Here is a 25,124-nt window from a genome sequence, read left to right as displayed (position 1 = left end):
TGATTATTTGACCTTTCGTTTCTATTGACAACGGCAAAGTAAACAAATTTGGAAGTGACTCAATGCTGATTTCAGCCAGGAATAAACGAAAACACAAGACACACACCATGAACTATATGCTGTTAAATCAGAGACCTAAAGCCATCTAAGCAAAAGTGTTGATGCCAAAGGAGCAATGATTCTCCACGGCAAAATGCTGCTCTTTCCTCATCTTGCAGCCAGGGGTGGGTTTCATGGGCATGAATCTGCCCAGTTGTTATAGGCTTAAAATACTGTGAAAAGCAACTAAACTTGAAACAGGCATCTTTCCTCCTGACCATCCTTCAGGTCAAATTTACAGACAAGCCCTTGAATCAGCAGCTGCTTTTAGGAGGTGTGAATGGGAAGTAAAGCTTCTGGGAAGCCTGTGGTGGTTCTTGTGCATATTTACATTTCTGAGTATCTACATATGAAATCTTAAAAACAAAGCCACCAAATTCAAGGTCTGGATTCTGAAAAGGCTTACAAGTCTGCAACTCTTCAGAACTTAACCTAAACTGCACGTGTATGTAAGTTTGCAAGATAATAGCCCAAATTACTGGTGTCTGCATGAGTGCCACTATATCTGTGAGACAAAATGCCCTCTGCAAAGCCAGCTTTCAGTTTACATGAGAAATTTTCCAGGCTTTAAGTTTCAGATGTGGGCAGTGGTATGCGCAGACAGGTGAGGAAGCAAGTAGGATTAAGGTCCAGGACTGAACAAAGAAAACCTGGTGGCAATTACCAGACTAGTGGTCAGATAGCCTTTGACAGACTAGGTGTTGAATGTTAACAGAAGTTGGGACCTTGACTAAAAAGAATTAAAAGCAACTATCAATCTGATAGGTAAAATGACTTCTAGTTGAACAGGGCAATATAAGGTATGATGATCTTTGTTACATTTTCAATAAAGTAGCTGGCAATTTCTTTGAATGCTTTGATTGCATTGTTTCGAATGCTTTTCTCAAAAAGCTGATTCTAGTTGCTAATCAGATTTATCTCTGCTTTGGGCAATAGATAGGATTAGAGACTTCCAAAGGCCATCTAGCATTGAATGATCAGAAATTGATGATTATTTGGGAAGATCTGTGGCACCATGAACATGTTTTATCTACTCAACTGAGCTGGCCCATAGAGGACTCTAGACCCAGTACCTGCTTTATGCTACCATGTGTAGTCACATACCAGAATTTATGGAACTACAGGCTCCAGCTTTTTTCCCTGTTTTAAACCTGTTTTGTAAAGTTCTGTATGCCTGCTGGTAATTTTATAGAGAGACCTGTCTCTGGATGTTGCTGTAAAGAAAGCCTGACTCAAAAGTCAGTGTCTTCAGTAGGTAAATGCAAAGTGCTTCTTAAAATAACGATGTTAGCACCATTTCTGAGCTAGCTGGTTTGGGCAGTACACTATTTCATACAGCACATTCCAGTTTACAGTTTGAGACCGTTCCGTGGAACTTGTTTAATTTTCTGATGTCCCAAGATGGCAATGTTTGCAATACTTCTCAGTTTTGCTACAATAAACAGATTTTACAATAAACAGATTTGTAACACTGGAATGAGAAAAAAAGTCTTGTGATAGGTGAGGACTGGAAGCTCATCTGCCACCATCACCATGGATTCTCAGTCTGCAGGAGCCTTCATTCTCTAGACTAGCAGGACCAGACTGTTAGTAGATTGAAATGAGAGCAACAAGAAGCAAGGTGAGTCCTTCCTTTGGCCTCACAGTGCTCTTTCTCTAAACACTGTGCCCAAAGCCACGTTGCTCAGATCTCTTGGTAGGAAGATTTCATGCAGGATAGTACAAACTCCTCCTGATGGTGAACTCCTGTCTGGAGGGAAAACCAAAAAATGAACAAAAACAAACAAAAAAACCTACTTTTTTTTTCGGTTGAGTCATGATGGCTAGTTTCCACTTATGGCATCAGAAGGATAGACTACCCTATTCAAGGTAGGTAGTGGCAACATAAATACAGCCCAAAAAGTAATCCAACAAAATCACACCCGTGAGGTACAAGCCATAGGGCAGAGCTTGGATGCAGTGCTCTGATTTTCTGCCTTTGCAAAGGCAGTGCTAGTACGTTTTCCTTCCACTAACTTGTACTTCACCATTAGCAAAATGGAAACAAGAGGCTTTAGAATGGTATGGTTTCAGATTATTCTTTAGTGCTGCTCAGAAATTTTCCAGTGGAAACCAATCTCTAAACATTCACACAGGGATTTGCTGGCATTTCCCAAAGCCTTTAGTAGGATGTTGAGGGATCCATAGGTTTGAATGTGCTCTTCCTGAGCACCTCCACCTTCCTAGAAACCAGCTCACAGATAGACCAGGCATTTTCCTCATATGCATGGAAGGGTTATTCATCGGAAAAGTACCAAGAGGAAAAGCAGTCTAAAACAAGAGGAACAATGCTTTTCATGCGTCAAGATCAGCAAAAGCAAAACTCAGTGATCTGAGGTTTGCCTTGCATTTCAGAAAACGGCACAGGTTGGTTTTAATTGGCTTTAGCCTCTTTGGATAGCTTTACTTCTCTCACTGAGCTTTCTTTTTCTCTGGGAAGTTTCCTGCTCCTGCTCCCAGCTAATCTGTCTTAGGACCCTCCTTAAAATACAGCTTTGTGACTGTATGCAGAGCAGGGAAGTGAAATTCTAAGTCTCACTGCTTTAAAACTAGAAAGAATAATGCTAACAATACACAACTAGTCCAAAGAAACCTCAAATGCAAAAGAACCTGGAACTACTATGATTAATTTTGAAGACTTTGCAAAAAGCCTGATTTTATTAATAATGACTGCTATTATCAAAGAATAATATGCATGTCTCTGTCTGAGATAGCTATCTGAATCAGAGAATACAAACTTAGCAGGCAACTCAATGCTTGATTCAGTCGGAGAGTTACGGCAGCTGCCTGTTCTGATCTTTTGGAAGTTGCAAACTGGCCAGCTCACCTGTTCCTTCCCCACAGGCTGGAACAGCTATAAACATGCCTGTAACAAAGAGACAGTTGTAATATCCTATTTATTTCCTGTTAAGAACCAGCCCAGTGCAGGCTTAGGTAGCTGGATGGGCCAGCAGAACCTGTCCGTGTCTTCCTGCCGCTACCAGACCACTGCTCAACCTGGGCCTGGAGGCACCCTGGGGTAAAAGGCTCTTTTCTAGCCCCCACTCACTAGTACAGCCAACTCCAGGGCTACAAGCTGCTCCAGGCTGCATTCAGCTGTGGTGGTTAAACCCAGCAGGTGGATCAGTACCACAGTCACTCACTCATTCCCGCCTCCTCCCAGTGGGACTGGGAAGAGAATTGGGAAAGAAAAAAAAGGTGGAACTTGTGCATTGAGCTAAAGCTATTTACTAAGAGAAAAGGAATGTAGTTATGACTAAATGCATATAACAAATGCATATAACAAGCAGTACACAAGCAATTGCTCACCCAGCAAATGCCCAACGAGCCCCCCAAGTGGAAGAGAGCAAGACCAACTCCCATCACCTTCAGAACTCCTTGCACATGATGTCACATGGTATGGAATATTCCTTTGACCAGCTTCAGTCAGCTGTCCTCATTCTGTTCTCTCCCAGATCCCCAGGTCCTTCACTGAGCATGGCCTTGCCTCTGTACATCACTGCGTCACTTATGCCCTGTCCCTGGAGGTGTTCAAGGCCAGGCTGGATGGGACACTGGGCAGCCTGGGCTGGTATTAAATTTGGAGGTTGGTGGCCCTGCCTGTGGCTGGAGATTCATGATCCTTGAGGTCCCTTGGAAAACCCTGGCCATTCTGTGATTCTGCATCTACTAACACTGATGTTTGACACTCTGAAGAGAATAATTCCATCCCGGCTCAAACTAGTCACCTGTACATTATGGTCTTCCCTGGAGAGAAAGAGACCCCTAAAACAAACAGGAAGGACTCAGGGTTGGCCCACATGCTCTCCGCTGCAATGATGCACCCACCAGGCCTCTGGGGGCTGGCCTGGTTCTAATGTCTTCAGGGCCATTTCTGTGCTGTGTCACTTCTTTGCATCTCACCAGCTCTTCCCATTCTAGATTTTCCCTTGGGCCCAGGAGCAAAGAGTGAGGAAGACGGAAAGCCACAGATGTGTATCGTTGAATTTCTGTTTGGATAGATCCCAGAAAGGAGCACCAAGTACTAATGAACAGTTAAGGAAACATTTCTTTGTTTTGTGATTTCTTTGTTTCATTTCACCACATCATTGAGCTTCAGAGGTTTTGCCAATGAAGAGAAAGACCTGCTTAGTTGCTCTGCTTAGACTGAAGCAGCTCAGATCCTGAACCCCTTCAGATCCTGACCATTAAAATCAAGGGATCCCCACTGCCAACCCTTCAATAAGGTCTGGGAAATGATGAATCCTGGCTCCACCCCTTCTGGTCACCCATGTTCATTGCTTACACCTAAGCTCCCTGCCTTCCTACCAGGTGCTCAATCATTATTTCAGGCCATGACTTAGCATTTCTACTACATAAGATCTCTCCCTGGGAGTAGATCAAAGAGTCGAGTCAATCATGGAGTCATAGAATGGCTTGGGTTAAAAAAAAAAAAAAAAAAAAGAAAAAGATCATCTAGCCCCATACCCCTATTTCTATTATTCCCTTGAGCTGGGCTGCTACAGGTCAGATGAATCATTTCAAACAAGCACTGTCTCTCTGGCAATATTTGAAGATAAGCATGTGAGATCCTCAGCTACGCAGCATTATTAGCTGTTTGATTCCTGTGCATTATCTACCTGCTGAGGATAATGCACACCTTCCAAAACAAAAGGGTCAATTCTACACATACCAGTGACCAAGATGTCTGTTGGACCTGTACGTTGAAAGGATTTTTGCTTTCATCTTTGCAGCCATCTCTCCATCCCTACGTGCACTGTCAGTATGGACTGCCCTACGGTGGTATGCGCAGAGCTCCACTTGCTTGCTGATGATCACCCTTATCTCCATTTGGGAGACATGCAGGTGTGTCTCACCCCATGCTGATGGATGGGGAGGCATTTTCCCAGAAGAGGTAAAGGGAGTTGATTAACCTATTTACAAGCCAAAAACTCACACATCAGTTGTTAGGGGTAAGGTTTCCCAGTGCAAACGTGATATGCCAGACTCCTGTCTTTGCCACCACATGTACAACATCAGTGATGGTTTAACAGATGCCATCAGTGCTGCCTGCACTAATAAATGATGCATCCATTTGGGAACTAATGTCTCCAGTAAGACAGCATCACACAAATCACCTTCAGCTTTTGCAATTTCAGTCTCCTTCCTACACACTTGTCCCGCCGTTCGTTGCTTATAAAGGTAAGGAGCTTTGGGCACAGAGATAGCACTAGAACTGCAATTTCTCCCTCAAATATACAGCTCCTTCTTACTGCTTCAGACTGGATCCATCCCTACCTGAGCCTCTGCAACTACCTGGCCCACCGTATCCTTAGGCTGAGCAATGCATCCTTAGGCCTTTTTACGCCTTTCCCTGGTGTCAATGCCTTTTGGTTTTTTAAAACCACCAATAAAGGGATGAAATGCAGATCAGAAGTCACCCAAGAGATGACACTGCTCTGTGGCTTTATTTCAGCAGCCTGCACAGCCGTCTGTCAACATGACCACTGCCAAGGCAGGATTAGATGAGCCACTGCAATGACAGCAAATAATTGTGAGAGGCCCCCTGCTTCCCATTGGGTCTGTGATGCTCCAAGCAGCCCTGTAAAATGCCAGGTACCACTCCCACAGAGTTCCCTGTTTGACAGGGACATGAAGAATTCACGTGAGCAGTAGACTCCAAAGATTTCCTTCTGCTTTTATCATGATCTTCCCATAACCAGCCTGCAGCATGCTCAGCTATGGGGAGAAGACCCCATTCCCAACAGGGTTTTGGGAAACAGCTAGGAAATACAGCACCCACAGAGAGTAAATCCTTCCAGAAAGTGTGGCTCTCAAGGCCATCTCTCCTTGTCAACCCGGAAGCAAGGAGCAGAAGCACCAGTGAAACTCCCTGTAGCCACGGCTGGTTGGAAACTGCTGTGTGGATTAAAGAAGTTTTGTCAGCTTCAGCTGTGGATCAGCCACACGTTTGCCTTTCACAGAGCTCATCCCTGGCTCTCACTTAGCCAGCAAACACAGTTAAGGCCGTCAGTGCTTTTTCAGTGAGGTTTACAGCTACACTTCTGCTCTGCTTTTTGGACTTCAGTGCAGCTAGCAAAAATATGCTCAGGCATAGATGGAGCCTGGCTCTTGTTCTAGCAACTCTCAACTGGGAATAAGAGTTACTTTTTTATAGCTGATGTGTAGCTCAAAGTTCACCATAAATGCATGTGCATCAAGAGCACGGTGTATATTTTTCTGCAAGAAAATTAGACTTGGCCCTCCATGAGACTCCAGAAAAGCTAATTTCATTATTCAAAGAGTGAGTGCAATCAAGCCAGAATTACCCCTCTGGTCTCCTCCAAGCAGGGATTTCTTTAACACCCATGGGTTTGGGATGTATGTTTTGCTCATCTGCACACACAGATGGACACAGAAAATCTGGACATGGCAGGATGCCCCATATCAGCTTTTTTCATCAGGACATGAGCTGTGTACTGTACCCCTTCAACAGTCAGCCATGGTGCCAAGGCCAGGAGGAGCACCACTCCTGTCACCAAATACTTCCACTCACTTTGTGTGGGTGGCTTAGGATTTTATAACCTCCAGAGAAAACCAGAAGCAAAAAATGATGCATTTTCTGAAAAAAATTTCTAGAACAGTTCATGCAGGAATGGATCATTTTCTTACTGACCAAACTCAAAAGCAATACTTGCAGGCAAGTAAGGAGAGAGGAAAGGTCCCATGAGAAAACTTCAAGCATATATTTTTAGGTAGTTTTGAGCAAAAGGACAGAATATAAGGCGTATCACATTCCTTTACCCACTATGGGGAATGGCCACACGCATGTCCATCACTTGCCCAGTAGCTAGGACTTGGGGTGTTGAGCTTGGAAGGTAGTGAAAGAGTGGTCTGAGTTCACCTCCTCCTCCTTTGCCCCAGTTCTACATATATATGAGATCCATATCCCAGCACTCATTGAGCATTATTTGCCAGCATTTCTTTTTCACCCCTTCTGGGCTGAAAAAGGCAGAGGATGGCCAAATCTGCCCAGGGCTCTGTGCGCATGCTGTAAGCATCACTTCCACAATCAAAACACACCAGGGAAATGAAAGCTCAGCACTGCAACAGGGCATGCTCCGTTGTAAATCGTGACGTGCATGATACCCTGGTGCAGAGATCTGCAGGGTGATAGCACTGAGAAAGAAAGGACATTTCCAGCACCAGCACAGGTGAAGGAGGAGGTGCCATTGGGTTTGGCAGGAACCCTGTGCCCAAAAGATAATTTCCCACTGAGCTGTGGTTCACCACAGTGTCCTCGTGACCGGTGTGGAGCAGGCTCTATTCCTACAGCTGCACACACCCCCGTGCCCTGCTGAGCCCTGTCTCCATGTTTGGAGCCATTCAAGAGGAGAGGGAAGCCAGGAACTGCTCAGTGCACTAGGCTTTTCCCTGCTGGACGTCATGCCCAAGATACCCAAATACAGTGATGCTCAGGAATATCATTACCAAAGGTGCAAGAGAAATGTTAGAGTTCAGAAAATCTGGGCAAGTCTCACAGCAGGGCCACATGGTGAGATGGGCAGAGTGGCAGCAGGCAGCTCCAGATTTGAGGGTTTCAGCTCTGCCACACAAAGCGGCTTATGAACAGAACATCCGAGCCAGAGCCTGGATTAAGCCAAAGCCAGCTATGGCCCCACAAGAATCTCGTCACAGAGGCTCAGCTCCCAGCAGCTTGGGAAGAGCCCTCATTGCCCCTGGCCCCACGCCAACTTCCTGGTCACGCTGCACTTTGCAGCACTGGGCAGCCAAGCAAAGCATCCCCAAACCTGGAAAGCAGGCTTTGGCTGTAGGGAGATGTCACAGCGCCATGGAAACCCATCGTGTGTTTTCAGCTGGGAAGCACCTCCCATCTGCAGCTGCCTCTTAAAAACTAAAAAACAAACAAACAAACAAAAATACCTAAACTAAATCAACCTCAATTTATTTTTACATGCTTGCACAAAATTATGGCCTCATTAAAGGGATCCAGTTTATGAATTGAGGAGCTGTGCACCCATCATCTCTTCCTAGCTCTTGTTAGAAATGAGCTAAATTCCTATAAAATGCATCCAACACAACATCTTTATGTCTTCCAAGAGCAATGTGTATTTTATTTTACAGCTCTGAGAGTTACTCCAGCTAACAGCCCCCATGTGACCTGTGCAGGCAGGATGGCAAGATGTTTGCCTTGCAGCCTGGCAGAGGCAGCCTGGATGAAGTAATTGGGATGAGGCTGTGCCTGGCCACAGCAGAGGAGGACTGGAGGTCTTCAGAAGAAGCTATGGGCTTGGGCTGCTGGATACGTCCCCAGCTTCTTGTCTGAGAGCTAGTCCAAGACTAATTCAGCCTGCAGCAGGATGTTCTCCCACAAGGCTTACCTCTTTTCACCACAGCCCATATGGATACTATCCGCACCCAGCTTCTGTCCTGAGGGACCCATGGGACACCAGACAAGCAGAGCTGCCCTTGCTGGGACTGTGGATATTGGATTTCAGATTACAGAATCACAGAACTGCAGGAGTTGGAAGGGACTTCAAGAAATCATCAATACAACCCTCCTGCTAAATCAGATTCTCTACAAGAGTTTGCACAGGTAGGCATCCAGACAGGTCTTGAATATCTGCAGAGAAGGAGAATCCACCTCCTCTCTAGGCAGTCTGTTCCAGTGCTCCATCACCATTATGTAAAGGAAGTTCTTCCACATGTTAGCATGAACTTCCTATGTTCATGTAGTGTAGGCCATTACTCTTTGTCCTATTTCTATGCACCACCAAGAAGAGCCTGGCCTCATCAATTCACCTCCCTCCTCCCTTTACAAATTTATAAACATTTATCAGATCTCTCCCTCAGTCTTCTTTTCCCCGGGCTGAACAGACCCAGGTTACTCAGCCTTTTCTCATATGGAAGATGCTCCAGGTCCTTCATCATCTTTGTGGTCCTCTGCTGATCTGCTTCCAGGAGATCCCTGTCTTTTTTGAACAGGGGAGCCCAGAACTGGACACAGCAGTCTAAATATGGCCTCACCAGGGCAGAGTAGAGGAGGAGGATAATATCCCTCAACCTACTGGCCAGGGTCTTTTTAATGTACCCCAGGATTCCACTGGCCTTCTTGGCCACAGGGGGATCATGGCCAACCTGTTGTCCATCAGGACCCCCAGGTTCTTCTCCACAGAGCTCATGTCCAGCAGGTCAGCCCCTGAGCTGCATGTGGTTATTCCTCCCCATGTGCAAGACTCTACACTTGCCCTTGTTAAATCTCATCAGGTTCCTTCCTGCCCAGCTCTCCAGTCTGTACAGATCTTGTTGAATGGTAGCACAGCCTTCCAGCATGCCATCCACTCCTCCCAGCTTTGTATCATCAGCAGGTTGCTGATGAAGATGCTGAGCAGGACTGGACCCAGCACTGACTCCGGGGGAACACTGCTAGTTACAGGCCTCCAGTCAGGCTCTGCGCTACTGATGACCACCCTCTGACTCTGCTACAGGCCACCTGATCGGAGGGAGCCTGTTGATGAGGCCTCCTTGCTTCAGCAGCAGGGAGTGTTGCTCTTGCAGGCTCTTGTTCTGATGGGAGATTTCAACACCCTATCTGTTGGGATAGTGGCACGGCGGGTGGCAGACAATCCAGGAGATTTCTGGAGTCCGTTGAGCATAACTTTCTGGTCCAGGTATTTGATGGACTGACCCTAGGTGAAGTCCTACAGGACCTGGTGCTCACAAATGTGGAGGAAAGTGTTAGAGAAGTTCAGACTGGAGGCAGTGAAAATGCCATTATGAAATTTGTGATCTGGAGGAATGCAGGCCTAGAAAAAGTAGTCAGGACCCTGAGCTCCAGGAGAGCAAACTTCTGGCTACTCAAGGAATTGCTAGATGGGATCCCCTGGGAAAGTGTCCTTGAGGGTATAGGAGCAGAACAAAGCTGGCAGCTCTTTAAGGACATCCTTCTGAGAACACAAGAGCTCTCCATTCCCCAGCAGAAGTTGAGCAGGGGAGGCAGGCGACCAGCATGGCTGAGCAAGGAACTGCAGCTTAAACAGAGAAAAAAGGAAAAGCGCAGGAAATGGAAGCAGGGTTGTGTAGCCTGGAAAGAATATAGGGACATTGTCTGCACAGGTAGAAATAAGATTAGGAAAGCCAAGGCACAGATAGAGCTGAACTTGGCAAGGGACATGAAAAATAAAAAGAAGGGGTTCTACGGGTACATAGGCAGGAGGAGGCAGGCCAAAGAGAGCATTCCCCCTCTGATAAATGAGGACAGATATCTGGCTTCCTCTGCCGTGGAAAAAGCTGAGGTGCTCAGTAAGTGCTTTGCCTTGGTCTTCACTGATGTTCAGGCTCCTCCCCATGGCTGCCAGGACCCTGAAGCCCTAGGTGTGGGTGAGAGGAGTGGATTCCATCCCACTGTAACAGTGGAACAAGTCTAAGACCTCCTCATGAAACTGAATGTATGTAAGTCCATGGGGCCACATATCCATCCTAAGGTTCTGAGAGGTGGTTGATGTGATTGCTGAGCCACTCTCCACCATATTTGTAAAATCATGGCTGTCTGGTGAAGTCCCCAGTGACTGGAAAAAGGGAAACATTACAACTATTTTTAAGAAAGGTCAATAGGATGACCTGGGGAACTACAGGCTGGTGAGCCTCACTTCTGTATCTGGGTAGATCATGGAGTAGATCCTCCTAGAAGCTATGTTAAGGCACATATGAGATAAAGAGATGATTTGAGACAGCCAGCATGGTTTCACCAAGGGCAGATTGTGCCTGACCAATCTGGTGGTCTTCTATGATGGAGTGATGGCATCAGTGGACAGGGGAAGGGCAATGGATGTCATCTGTTAGGACTTCTGCAAAGCCTTTGATGTGGTCCCTCACCATATTCTTCTCTCTAAATTGGAGAGGTATGGATTTCAACGATGGATTGTTCGGCTCTTGTGAGGCCCCATCTGGAGCACTACACCCAAGCTTGGAGTACAAGAAAAATGCAGAGGTCTTGGAATGGGTCCAGAGGAGGGCCACTAAGATGATCAGAGGGCTGGAGCACCTCTCCTATGAAGAAAGATTGAGGGAACTGGGCTTGTTTAGCTTGCAGAAAAGAAGGTTCTGGGGAGACCTCATTGTGGCTTTCCAATGCTTGAAAGGAAGATATAAACAGGAGTGGGAACAGCTGTATATGAGAGTGGATAGTGATAGGACAAGGGGGAATGGTTTTAAACTGAGATAGGGGAGGTTTAGGTTGGATATTAGGAAGAAGTTTTCACACAGAGAGGGGTGATACACTGTTCACAGGTTGCCCAAGGAGGTTGTGGATGCCCCATCCCTGGAGGCATTCAAGGCCAGGCTGGATGTGGCTCTGGGCAGCCTGGTCTGCTGGTTGGCAATCCTGCACATAGCAGGGGGGTTGAAACTTTGAGGTCCTTTTCAATCCAGGCCATTCTATGATTCTGTGATCCCTGCAGGCCCTGGCAACATTCCTACATTCTTCCCAGGTGGACAGGCCCTTTTTCCACATTTCATGGACCTTTTTCTTTCCTTTCAGTTTATCCATGACTTCTTTGTTCATCCACACAGGCCTCTTGCCGCTTTCCCTGATTTCTTATTCTTAGGGATGCACCAATCTTGAGCTTGGAAGAAGTGGTGTTTAAGCGCCAGCTCTCATGAGCCTCCTTACCTTCTAACACTCCAATCCATACGATACCTCCAAATTGGTCTTTGAAGAAGTTGACTCTCTTGAAGTCCAGGGTAGAAGCAATTCTACTTATTGCATTGTTTCTTCCACACAAAATCTTGAAATCCACCATCTCATCATCACTGCATCCCAACCTTCCCCCAGTCTTCACATCCCTGACAAGCCCTTCCTTGTTAGTAAAAGCAAGGTCAATTAGCACACCCCTCCTTTTTGGCTCCTCCACCACCTGTGTCAGAAAGTTATCTTTCAGCATACTGCAGAAACCACCTGGGCCTTGTGTGCCAGGCCATGTTTCTTATCCAATAAATATCAGGATGGTTGTAAAGCTGAGAGTAAAGGGAGCTCTATAAACAGGTCTGTAATAGCACTTTTTGGAGATGAGCTTTGTGGCTCTGATGGGTTCAGTGAAGGGATGAAGAGCTCAGCCAAGGGATAGTCACTGGGTGCAAGTTAACACAACAGCGAGTTAAAATGCTTTGAACATCTATGGCCCCATCTTTCCTTCAAGAGGAAGACAATAATGTAGTCATTTGAGAGCTGAAATGTTTTAACTCAGCTGAAGTCTTTGGGCATTAGCTGCGGTTTGTGACATCCAGCAGATCATACACAACCATTGCCATGTCTGGGAACAGGGAGACATGGCTCATAATTGATGGATATGCCAGTTAACCAAAAATTCCCTCCATCTGAGCAAGGCTGAGGAAATCCACCAGACAAGTCTGCTGCCTGTATCTGTTAGGATGCAGTGGCCTCTTTGAAACATCACCACTCATGACCCACCACTCACTACCAACCTTGAATGGGAAACCTGGCCACATTGTCTCCCTGTATATAGGAAATCAGACATTGCTACAGGGAGACCAAGCTGCCCCATGCTGGGGATTTCCTGCAGAGGAATGTGTCCGTGAGTACTTAACACTCCATCTTAAAAAAAAAAAAAAAAAAATTGTTTAAATTGACTGAATCTGAAGAAACAATAAGAAAGAGGCATTTTGATAGACTGTCATGAAATTGGGAATGATGGGAGCACTTAGCATTTGAGACTCACCATGATTCAAGTTTGATCAGAATTCTGGCCTTAAAATCTCTGAATCTGTGATTACCAGGTATTCTGAGGTCTAACAATGACCAAAACTGTAGGATGGCTGAATGGCTAGGGTCAGAGGTAGCTTTGCCTTTCTGCCATTTGCAGTACTTAGGTCTGCTTCTGACGTCAGGCATCATTACTCTCTGGAGCATCCCTATTTGTGAGGCAGCTACAGAGACAATTTAGTGTTATGTCAAAGATGTCTCATTTTCTGTTTTCTGCATGCCACATGCTTTTCAGGAAGGTTATACATTTGGCTTTTCAGTGGTTCAGTAGCATTCAGAATTGAAGAAGGGAAAGGAAGTGCAAATTTTAGTGTGCTTTAAGCGGCTTTGAAACAAGGGACAGAAAGAGCGAAGACTAAAAGAGCATATCCAAGCAGACAGGTAAACCTGCAAGCTGCCCCTTCACTCTTGCAAGGACACAACTGACTTTATTCCCACATCCTTCTCTGTGCACTAAGGCAGAGTTTGGATAGACAACAACTGGTTGGATAGAGTCCCATAAGCCATCAAACGGGTCTAGCAATGGTGTTCCCCACTGCCATGGTGGCAGCTTCTAAGGGTACTGACCACCCAGTGGGATACTGTTGTGTGTGGTTCAGCATCAGAGAATAAATGTTTCTCCTTTAAGAACCTATTCCTGGAGGACACCTGGATGGAAGCTGAAAAGCAAATATGAAAAATATAACTAGTTCCTCTGTTTTGCTTCTTTTCATCTAGGTTTTCCAACACTGCAATATCAAACTTTGATTCAGCTTGGACTTCAGTTGCCTTTGAGCTAGACCAAACCAGTACTAAACTCCTCGACAAGTTAGTTTATTCCAGGGCCATGTAGAATGGCTACCTTTCTCCTTGGGAAAAAGGAATTCAAGTGCAGAAGACCTGCTCACATATGTGCTCACCATTCAGTGATGGAAACCTACAGGTTCAGAGCTGATTGGAGCAGACACAGTAACATTGAGTTTTATACTTGATTACTTCAGAAAAGTAGAAAATAATCAATGAATCCAGCTGGTGCCATAAAATATATTTTGAAGATGTTTTAAAAAATAATTTAAGTCTTAACATTCTTGGTCACTTAAAATACTCCATTAGGAATAGCCAAAAGCAGCATTAAACTACTATGTTCAGTTCCCTGTGAATGCAGGATTTTTTGTGAAATTAGAGGATTTAAGGAAGAGGCAGAATTGTAGTTCTTTAATGGATGCATGGTTAAAATTCTGCCTGTGGAAAGTAGTATTTTTTGTTTTTATTGCTGTAGTACATAGAAGTGCTAAACTTGTGGCATTTGATTTAGGAGGGCAAGGTAAATTCAAACTTAGTATAAATGATTTCTTTGGTTAATTACTAAGCAATTTTAAAATGGATTTCCCAGAAACGTTGTTTAGTAGAAGTACTTAGAAGTACTTGAACCTGACAGGTAGTATTTTCGACACAGTTACACTTGTTTTCTATTATTTTAGGAATTCAAATCATATTCCCTGTTCATTCACTCACATCTGTATTTATATACTTCCCTAGACCTGCTGCTGCATTTCTACACTTGTTCTGCCAAAGAAAAGTATAGAGCTGTCTAGAACTCATCCTGCTTTCAAACAAACTGTTTACTTTAAATTAGTTTTTATTGCAGTGGTGATTTAACTGCAAATGGGAAACGTCAGCATAGTTTTCTTATTAACACTCTATCATGGAATATGCTTCAATTATTTCCCCTCCTTCTCTGCATTTGCCAGAGAAAGCAGCTAAGCCACCTGCTGCTGTTACCGTGACTGCTCCATTGCCTGGGAGGAGGAAAAAGCTGTTCCTGATGTGGCGGCCTGTGCCAGCACACAGACACAAGGCACTGGTCACTCTAACATGGCCAACAGTCTATTTTGGGGGCACATCATTTCCTGCAGCAGCATCAATCTCTTGTCATGAGCTCTTCCACCAGCCGCAACCAGGGCTTCAGAAAGCTGCAGGGTAAGAAAGCAGGGTGGCAGAGATCCAGAATGCCTCCTTTGTGTTTTGTCCACACCAGGAGACATGGTTAGAATTACAGCAAGCCATCCAACTTGGAAAGCACAGCTGCTAGAACTCAGTGGCTTTGACTAGAGATATCAAGCAAAGTAACCACTCATCACAGACCCTGGAAAATTAATTTAAATTCCATTTCAGTAATTATTACAGAACACCACTAGGTCTTCCTTTATTACTTTATTTTTTGCAAGATAGAAGCCAGTGGATTTCATACTAAACTAAAATTCAATCCATCATAAAAAAAATTAATCATAAATCTAGACTATGTTTAGCAGTGAACGGCAACAGTTATAAATTAGACCTCACAGTCTCTGCAAGACTCATGGCAGACTCTATGCAGCCATCAAAGTTGGAACAAGTAAATCCATCGCCCCCACAAATCAGGAGAGGTTGAGTATGAAGAATCATTTGTCCTGAACAATTGGGCACTGCTTTTGTAACCTGAAAAAGAAAAGAAACAGGGAGATACAAAAGAAAGTATATTATTTACCTGGATTCAATGCCAGAAAGATCAGTACTACCTAGAAAAATGTCTTCATATGAAATGCTCTTTCCATCCCAGAGTTTAGATTCTAATATTAACCATCAAATAGTAAAATATTTATCTTGAGGAGTTAAGTAATTATAATAATGCTCTCCTGCATATGGAAAGCAGAAATTTTACTGCCCTGTCCTGTCTTATTCTCAGTCTGTTTCAGCAGAAATAAAGCCTGATCCTGGATAGTTCATGATGGGCAGTTCAACCCAAAAGCCTTCACATGAAAATGGTTTCTTTTGTTTCAAAATCTTCCCATCACAAAATGTGTAAAAAAATTAGGAGTTCAGGAGGTAAACACTCTGAAATGGGACATGACAAAACATCAAACAGTAAAGAAGTTCATGGCCTGAACACACAGAAATCAATACAGAAACTTCGAAGGATTCAACTACTGTGCTCCATAGTTGTTGGCTTTATTTGCTTCCTTCATCATCTGAGACTACAGGTGAGGCAAAGCATTTAAATGTTAATAGAGCAAAGACATTTAATCCAAATAAACCAAGTCCTCTGCCCTCTGATTCACAAAGAGAGCAGGCACGGGAACTGTGCACCAACACCACTATGCTGGAAATCTGGCCAAGCACGTGTGCTAGATCTCATGGTCTTACAAGATCTAAACATAGATTAGAAAAGCCATTGGCTTTTTATGTTATCCTGTCTATTCTCTTAAATTAGGATCACTGTGATGCCACACTGACTTAATGGACAGAAGTTGAGCAGCACAGCCCCAGAGGAACCAAAAGATTCACATGGACCAGCTCTGCTCCTCTTTTCCTTGTATATATCCCCTCTGTTGGCTCCTCTGAGAGCCAGAGAGTGGGACAGCATGGCAGGAGAAGGAAAACACTGACTGTCCACATTGTACCAAGCCAGTACATTCCAGAGTAGCACTGGTGTATGTCAGAACAGAGATAAGGTAGCAGGAGCAGCAATGGTAAGCATGATGGCAAAGAAGGTCCACGTAAAACGAAAAAGAGAAGAGTGAGACAATGCAGCACAGATTGATGATGTAGTTATGAGAGAAGAAACATTGGAAGAGATGTTCTGGTAAAAGGAATGACGAAACATGACCCAAGGATGAAATGCTGAAATAGAAGAAAAAACATCAAGAGTGACAAAGAGAGAGGAAAAAAAGCAGCACAACAATGGAGCATAAACAGAGATCAATCAGAATGTAATTTTTTTTCCATATTCCCTTGATTTTCTGCCTTGCTTTTGGTCCAAAGATACGTTTTGGGTTCCTGTACAGTAAACTGTTACTGAGCTCTATTGTGGCAGTGTCAGCTCCAGTGAACAAGATCAAGACCCAAGGCAACTTGCCAAGTCCAGGGAATTCTTCCAGTGACTCAGATGTAGCTCACCGTTGGCAAGAAGAAGGCCCACAGTTATAGAGCAGCCACAGAAATCAGTGCATTACCAAAAATAATCCTCACTACAAAAGCAGTAAGCATGCACACATATACATATGTAGAGGCAAAAAGTGAGATGCAATGCACAGGTGTATGTAGTGAAGTCTAACAAAAAAAATCCCAGTCATATGCATTTAGAACAGGTATTGTCCAAAATTACTTTCAGCTACATAGCCCACCCTGCCGGATCTCCAACCTTGGAAGACTTAGTGACTTTTACAAGGGTGGATAGTGATAGGACAAGGGGGAATGGTTTTAAACTGAGATAGGGGAGGTTTAGGTTGGATATTAGGAAGAAGTTTTCACACAGAGAGGGGTGATGCACTGTTCACAGGTTGCCCAAGGAGGTTGTGGATGCCCCATCCCTGGAGGCATTCAAGGCCAGGCTGGATGTGGCTCTGGGCAGCCTGGTCTGCTGGTTGGTGACCCTGCACATAGCAGGGGGTTGGAACGAGATAGTCATTGTGTTCCTTTTCAATTCAGGCCATTCTATGATTCCATGAAGACTTTAATACTCAGCAGGAAAAACCCATGGTGGAATTGATCTAGAATTGGCAACGGTTATGCTTTAAGCAAAAGGCTGAACTAGAGACCTGAAGAAGTCTTTCTGTGGTCCAGATTCTGTGTTTTGATTCTATTCAGATTCTATGATTCTGTGTTTTGCCAAAATCCCTTGCACATGTAAAGTGCCTCTGTACAAGGGATGGTTTGGGATGCTCGTGGCTCTGAACGCTAATAGTGTCTTATCATAATTAAAGCAGGGGATCCAGAATTGCATCTGCGCTGATCAGTAGTGTAAGTAGAAGTTTGGAAGTCCTAATCCCTCATCTGCCATGGATAATTGTAATGTCTGCATTTTAATCCCAGGATTGTGTTTGGCCATGTGAAGGACACTACAGACGGATTTAATTAACAAGCAGGATAAATCCTGTCTAAAAGAGTCAGGGGAAAGATGCACCAATCTTATCAGTTCCCCTTGCTTCAAAGACAACAGGTTATTATAACTGAAAGTAAAGACAGCTTTATGATAAAGGGGGAACTCTGTTCCAGATATTTAATTCCGGTAGTGATTATTTTACAGGGTGCACACCTGGCAATAGAGATCTCTTACTGAGGTAACTGATCTGACCTATGCTAACTTATTCGCAATTACATATTTACATTCACCCACTGAATTAAAGATTAGCGATAATTCTTCCTGTGACACAGACATAAAACTCAAGCAACCACTGGAACTGGTGATTTTAGTTGGTAGCAGCAGAGTAGGTAGCACGCAAGAGAGGCAGAAGATAGTGGGAAGAGCTTTAAGTTGTACAGTGGCATGGTGTTTGAGAAAAGTTCAATGTCATGAACATCAGCATTATCTTCTGAACAAACATTGTTCCTGCAATCTGGTGGAAATGTGGCTGAACACAGTGTTAAAGTTATTGCAGCTAAGAGAAAAAAGAATCCCAGGGGCAGAATTGCATAGTTCAGCTGCATGCTGTTTCTCTTCACGATAAGTGTGGATGAAGTGACAGATTTCTGGTAGCAACTGTTTTACCAGCATAGCCTTGTCTAATTTTGTTTAGAAATACTTCTTACTTTGTTTTGGGAGCCCTTTCCAGACTTGATCAACCAAGCACTTGATCAAAATTTCCGTAACACCTCCAGCGTTTGTGCTCACATGCAGTTTGAAGGAAAAAGGTAATGCAGAAGAAAAGAAGACAGAATCAGAAAAGGGTGAATTAACAATGGCAACTGTACAGACATGCCATAACTAACAAAAAAACAAACCCTGAACCAATAAACAGGAACATACAAAACACATGATATGAAGTATCTAACACATAAATGCATATGTTAATGCCTTTTTCATATGACAACAAACACTGTGCACTGGAAAGTGACTTGCAGACTACCAATAACTAATTCACAGAAAAATAAACTTTGTCCTAACGAGACCAGATTCTCGTCGCTGGATGCTAATCAAGGGGTACAAGCAGACTTCACAGCCATCATCTACAGTAACTTTTCCAGACTTCATAAAAGGAGAAATTTTTAGGGGACTGCCTTAAGTAAATATTTTGCATTGACTTCCACATTCAGTTTCACCAATGTAATTTAACTTAAGAGGCTTTGGGTAAACACGTAGATATACACCAATCCGTGAGGAAATTGCCAACAATTTCCTTGGATTTTTAAGAGACGTCTGTAAAATATACACATTTTACTACCCTTAGGTAGTTTACATTAAAATACTTTTTGCATAACATACTGTTAAATTGAAGCGGGCCAAATCAAATAGTAACAATTAGTATATCCAAACACAAGAACTCTCACTATTCTGTGGTAGGGTAGGAGTTTTGCTAATAAAGCCACATGCTTTCAGAGGCAGAAAAGACAGAGTTAGTCATATTTTTAAATACCAAAAAAATCTCAGCAAAGCATGTGGGATTTACTTCCTTCCTGTGCACTGCTCCTATTCCTTCTTATGAGGATTGTTGCATAACTTAACACTAAGCCAGGTCTACTACATGAAAACATGACTAGAAGTGATCTGGCTATAGCTAGCCAGCCATGAACACTGCTCGTGGCCACTTGGAGGAGGGCATTATGGATATTGCATGGATATCTCTTCCTTCTCCTGGCTCTGAGGATGAACACCACCGGGCTGCATGATGTCCTTTTTCTCAGGATACCCACTGTGCCTGTTCCATAACAACACCCTCCCAGCTGCTTGATCAACCATGGGTTACCTGTGAGTATCTCCACTTGTGACACTTTACACTAGCTGCTTTGGGCAGGGAGGGAACAAGATTCTCCAGGTGGCTGAGAATTAGCTGCTGCACCTCTGCAGGGTCTGAATCCAGATGCTCTCTTCCAAACGTCACCGTTGTATGAACTACAACTGAGGGTCCAATTTCAGGAGACTCTGAAATGAAGAAGAGAGATGCTTCTTAAAGATTACTCATTAATTACACATTCCCTCAATACTGCTCATTGTGTCTCTCTCTAGCCTAGAACTAAATATGTATCTGCAGCACCACCCTGTTCCTCCAGTGGGAGAAACACAAGAAACAATACAAGTTATTTACAAGAAGCGCAGTAGAGAAATCAAGACTTTTTTCAATATTTGTAATGGCTTTCCCATTGCAATACCTCTACTTTTCTCCTAGAGGAACCCCAAGGCAAAGGACAAAAGAAGGAATAGTGTTTGCAGAGTTTGCAGTGAAAAACATCTGCTTACTCTATAATGGATTGCATATTGGCCATGCAATACTACCTACATAATTGACACTAGAATAAAACCAATACTTTACTTTTGTGGAGGAGAAGGGAAACAGAAGCCAGGACAGGTTGGCTTGATAAATCATTATCTTGATCTACACAAGTGAACTCAACTTTAGTTTTGCTGTTCTAGTGACTTCCAGGACATCAACATGGGGTTGTCTACATACAGGTTTTGAAGAGTGTTAAGCTTCATGCAATCTGTGTGTAGTGAAAATGCTCAGTCACAGCCCGAAGCAGTGATTGAGCATCTGGTGGGAAGGCAGGGCCAACCCAGGGGAGCTCAGGTACATGCAATGGACCTGAGTGACTGGAAGGGATGGAGTGAGGATCCACACCCTCCAAGACCTCATTGAAGGGTTGGCAGTGGATACAAAGGTATCTCTCTGGAGATCCCTTCCTACTTGTAGACCTCCCAGAGGTAAGCAGCTTACATCCTTTATTTCTGTGCCCACGGCTGTTGCATTTGAGCAAATGCTTGCTGCAGCCTAAGACATTGCTACTCCCTCCCTTAGAAGCAAAGTCTTTTCAGGCTAAACCTCTGTTTGAACTATCAAATTCCTAGAAAAATATTTCATTTGCAGAAAATGAGCATTTTCTGACCAGATAATCCATGCAGAAAGAGGCTTTCCAAACCATAGAAACCAACCTGATAGAAATCTTTACATCTTCATTGTCACTGTGGATACATAAGGCTCCTCCTTTGAGAAGCCAACATATTCCACCTTTCAGAAGCAACCTAAACTTCATTTCCTGATAAACTTTCTGCTTATTTGCTGATCTCTTCAGATTACACAACTAAGACACATCAGGGCCTAGTCCAAGCACTCACAGAAAACATGAAATGATGGTTTTCACTTCAACTTGGATGATCCTTACACTCAGTCTCTTTCTTAAGTGGCTCAGTCAACTTCTACTAAATGTGGGTGGAAAAAAAGTGCATGATCTACAACCAGCGTGGATATCGGATGGAGGTAAGGCAGATCTGGTGTGAAGACAGTTGAGTGAAACAAGACCTAGAAGCAGAGACTCAACCAAAGAGGCCATCTTCTTCCCCGGTGAACTGGCTGCCTGAGGGTAACCTTCAGTCTCACCTTCCTGAGATTTCCCATCCCTACACTGGTTTCACGAACTAGCACAGGCCATTACCTCTGTTCACATCAGGTTTTTCAAATGTCTGCAAAATTCATGGGAACCCCACTCAGTCTGTCCTTCCCACTTTGAGGTGGAAAACAGGTATTCCAAGCCTGTTGTCTGTATGTATTGCCAGGGATAGATAACGAAGTAGGGAAGCGGATATTTTTTTTTCGTACATGTGATTTGGCAAATTCTTCCACATAAAGTTGGTAAAAACGCTCATTAACAACTAAGCATTTTATTACCATAAATACTCATTGCTTGCTGTGACTTGCTGTAGCCAATGATTCTTGGACAGGGCCTGCTTCTTCCAGATCTCACATCTCTTCTATAGCATGTACAAAGCAAGTTTCAGAAGAACAGGCAGTTCGAGTTTTTAATTCCTCCTTAGAGCTACTCATAGCTTGGAGAGCTTCCAGAGACCACTGAGTCACAGCCTTCCAGTACTGAAATACGCAGACTGCAGGGATCAAATTTAGCTTCAAGTCTTTTTTTTTTCCTACAAAAATATTGGCTAACGGAGGAGTTTAAAATAGATTTTTCCCTGAAAGCAATGGGGGTATCTCAGCCTCAGTGCCTTAGAGCTCTTGCACCAGGTATGAATGACTGCAAGTTCAGCTGCAGCAAGAGCAAGCCTGGTATTTTCTTCCCAGTGTGTTTAGATCAGGCTGTAATGGTTAGTTTAAAAACTAAAAACTTGGCAGGGCTTCTCATGAGATTTTCATTTCCTTTATTTGTGGTGAGATGTGAACACTCTGTGGCCGTGATGGTAGATGACAAAGCATCATGGGAGATGCAGCAAGCCAGGGAATGCTCGGCAAAGTGTGGGTAATGATGTGAAGGCAAATGGAGGCAGCAAAAAGCTTTCATCTGCTCTCAGTTCTCCCTCCTCTCATCCCAGCTGCACAGCAATTAATCCAATCAGTTGATGTGGTGGAAGGGGTAGATCAGAGCTCAGATGAGACAGCAGAGTTGGCTGCAGCTTTTATAAATACATCATTAGCCAGCAGCCATTCTGCCAGTGTTGGCAGAGTACCCCCTCCAATCCACAGTCACTGAGGGATCCCATGGAAACTTGGGAGCAGCCTGCTTCTGCCTGGTGTTTTAGTCCTTCCAGCCCATGCTACACCAAAGCTGCACTGATGTCATGCCTCCCCCTGAGTGCTGGCATCCGGACTTGTGCCCTATGTTCAACCTCTCCTTGGTGGCATATAGAAGATGCAGGCCTAAAAATGTAGGTTTTCTTTGTTTCAGTGTTTTCTTCATTTTAGAGTGAATTTCTTTTTCATCAAACAGAATCAACATCAGCACATGAAAAGTGAAGAACATGAGGATTTTCAAGACTCAGTGTGCATCCATGTAAACAGAAAGGAACTGTGTGAACTTTGGCATATTTTCCCATCCAGCCCCACATCCTGCCTGTGGCAGTGGTGTTGTCACAGCAGTGGCTACATGCCCGCTTTGAGGACCTCGAAGATGCTGGAGTTGCTATTTCATGAGGATGAGTAGATGGGCAGAGCCAGGCTTTGATGTGAGATCCAGATTTAACAAAACCTTCCTCCCAGAGACATCTTTGCCACCACCATGTCTTGGCCACGATCACTAACTACCTGAGTTATTCTGAGCAGCCTGAAGGGCTGAAAGGAGCGGTAGGAAGGATGTGAACAATTTGTTTCTTTTTTTCAAAGTAGGAAGTTCCACCACTCCCTCCCAGACAAGTTAAAAATATTAGGGTCTCTACACCCAAGAAACAAGTGATAGGACAAGAGCAAACTGCCTCAAGTAGTGCCAGGGAAGGCTAAAGCTGGATATCAGGAAAAATTTCTTCTCTACAAGGGTTGTGAAGTACTGGAACAGGCTTCTCAGGGAAGCAGTGAGGTCACCAACTCCACAGGTTTTTAAAAGACACGTAGATGTGGAGATTAGGGACGTGGTTTAGTGGTAGGCTTGGCAGTGCTGGATTAACAGCCGGGCCTTAGAGGTCTTTTCTAACTGAAACGACTCTATGATTCTATGATCAAACTCCAGCTGCACTATCAGCCTGACTAGAACTTCTTAGTAAGTCTGAAACTAAATCCAAGGAAAGGGAAAAGGGGAAAAGAAAAGGGTTGAAAAATAGAAGCTAGGAATTAAAAAGAGAGGATCTAAGTGCATCTTCCATATCCTAAAGGGCTGAAGACAGAGCCAAACTATTTATAGAAGTTCAAAGTGAAAGGACTTGAGAGAACGTATGCAGTATTAAGCCTGCTAGAACGATAATCGTCCAGAAAAAATGACGGAGCTAATAAAAGTTACTCTGAAAAAGACCAGGAAAAACAGAGCCAGCACTTTGGCTTGTCACTCAGGAACATCTGGTGTCAGAAAGGTGGCTTCTACATTTGGATAGCACATTTAATGCAGAATATAAGATGGAAAAGTACGGTGTCCTGGGTGAAGCAAAGTTGCTAGGGCTAGAAGCATGGTTGCACTATTACGATAATAAAGACTTATGACCATTCCTTGCACTCATTCTTTACAGCAGCGTAGTGGCAATATGAACAGCTCATGTTGCCAAGTCCTCCCACAGAGACTTTGTTCTGCCCTGGTAAGCCTAGAGTACCCAATTCACCATGGTAAGCCCAGGTGTAAACTCTGCTCCCATTGTGGCCACATCCTCCTTACCACTAGTCTTAAGGGAAGGAAGGGAATAGACAGTTTAAGTGTTTGCAGAACCAAAAAACTCATGAACACCCCAATAAAAGTACAGCATACCACTTGTCAGAGAAAGCCCAGTGTGAACTGTCTGCTCATCAAAATCTTCTCTCTTGCAAAATGCAAAAGCTGCTTTTGTCTGGTACAGTTGAAGAATCTATCCCAAGGTCAGGGTTCAGAGTCTCTGAACCAAAAAAAAAATTGTAGAGATTTAAATGGTGCAATTAGCTTGATCCCTGGAATCCACAAAGGCCTGAAGCTGAATGTTTCTTTAGCAAAGAACTCCATCAGTGCCTGAGACCTTTAGTATTCATTTGGCAAGTGGTCAGTACGGTATCCATAGGATTCTGGGAGTATGATGTGTTGACAGGCTCCTATAGGAATTGTGTCAAGAATTTCTCTCATTCCTGTCCAGTGGTGCAAAACCTGGAGTCAGAATAGATGCCAATGAAAAAAAATAACACTTGGTTGCTCCCTACCCCTAAGGAAGTTTTACTCTGAACTGGGAGTTGTGCTTTGATGTCCAAAACCCATTCTGATTCTGGATAACATGAGAGGAAGGAAAAGGGTTTTATCACTGCCATGTCAAACAAACTCTAAAAGCAGGGCTGAGAGGAAAGTGCATAGAAATACTGCTGGACAGTGCAGAGAGCCTCATAAAACTAGGGGGAAAAAATAATTTAAAAAAAAATATATATAAAAGAATAATGAATAACTTCAGCAATCCTAGAAAATAAGCATGGGAGGATTCACTTTCAAAAATTATTTTAAAATTAGAAAAAGATACTCAAATTACACTGATCTTGAAAACCTGCAAAATAAACCTTCCCTCTAAATTATATAACGTCACAATCCTCACGTAAAAGAAGAGTACTGCTTCGATTTTTGTGCGTCATCTATCTTTAATCCTCTGGAATACAAAGAACTGCAAAGACTGCAGTATTTCAGAAATGAGGCTTGAAATACCGAAGGATTACCACTGTCCCTCCCCAACCCGACCAGTTTTAAATATTGATGGAGTGTTTAAGGCAGCCAATCAGACAAATATTTAATATTCATACATAGTGCGCAGGGAATTCAACATACATTTTTGTAGGCTCCTTCTTATGTAACTTTTGAGCATATTACCTCTATAGATGGAGAT

At 43.7% G+C, this 25,124-nt stretch overlaps 1 protein-coding gene across 2 annotated transcripts in view; it reads right to left on the bottom strand.

Annotated features, from left to right (window-relative positions):
• Window positions 1-15,099: 15,099 nt before the first annotated feature.
• Window positions 15,100-25,124, bottom strand: part of RNLS (renalase, FAD dependent amine oxidase) — a 66,106-nt gene continuing 56,081 nt past the window's right edge. For both annotated transcript variants that reach the window (XM_048945780.1, XM_048945781.1), the window contains 2 exons: window positions 19,621-19,796; window positions 15,100-15,376 (listed from right to left, as the gene is read on the bottom strand). In XM_048945780.1, the coding sequence (XP_048801737.1) occupies window positions 15,224-15,376; window positions 19,621-19,796 (329 nt within the window). In that variant the 3' untranslated portion in view covers window positions 15,100-15,223. The remainder of the gene's footprint in view (window positions 15,377-19,620; window positions 19,797-25,124) is intronic.

The sequence above is a fragment of the Lagopus muta genome, chromosome 5 (genome assembly GCF_023343835.1).
Source record: "Lagopus muta isolate bLagMut1 chromosome 5, bLagMut1 primary, whole genome shotgun sequence".
NCBI classification, from domain to species: Eukaryota; Metazoa; Chordata; class Aves; order Galliformes; family Phasianidae; genus Lagopus; species Lagopus muta.
Note: the sequence above shows the minus strand (reverse complement) of the source record. Positions and strands in the feature narration are given on the sequence as shown.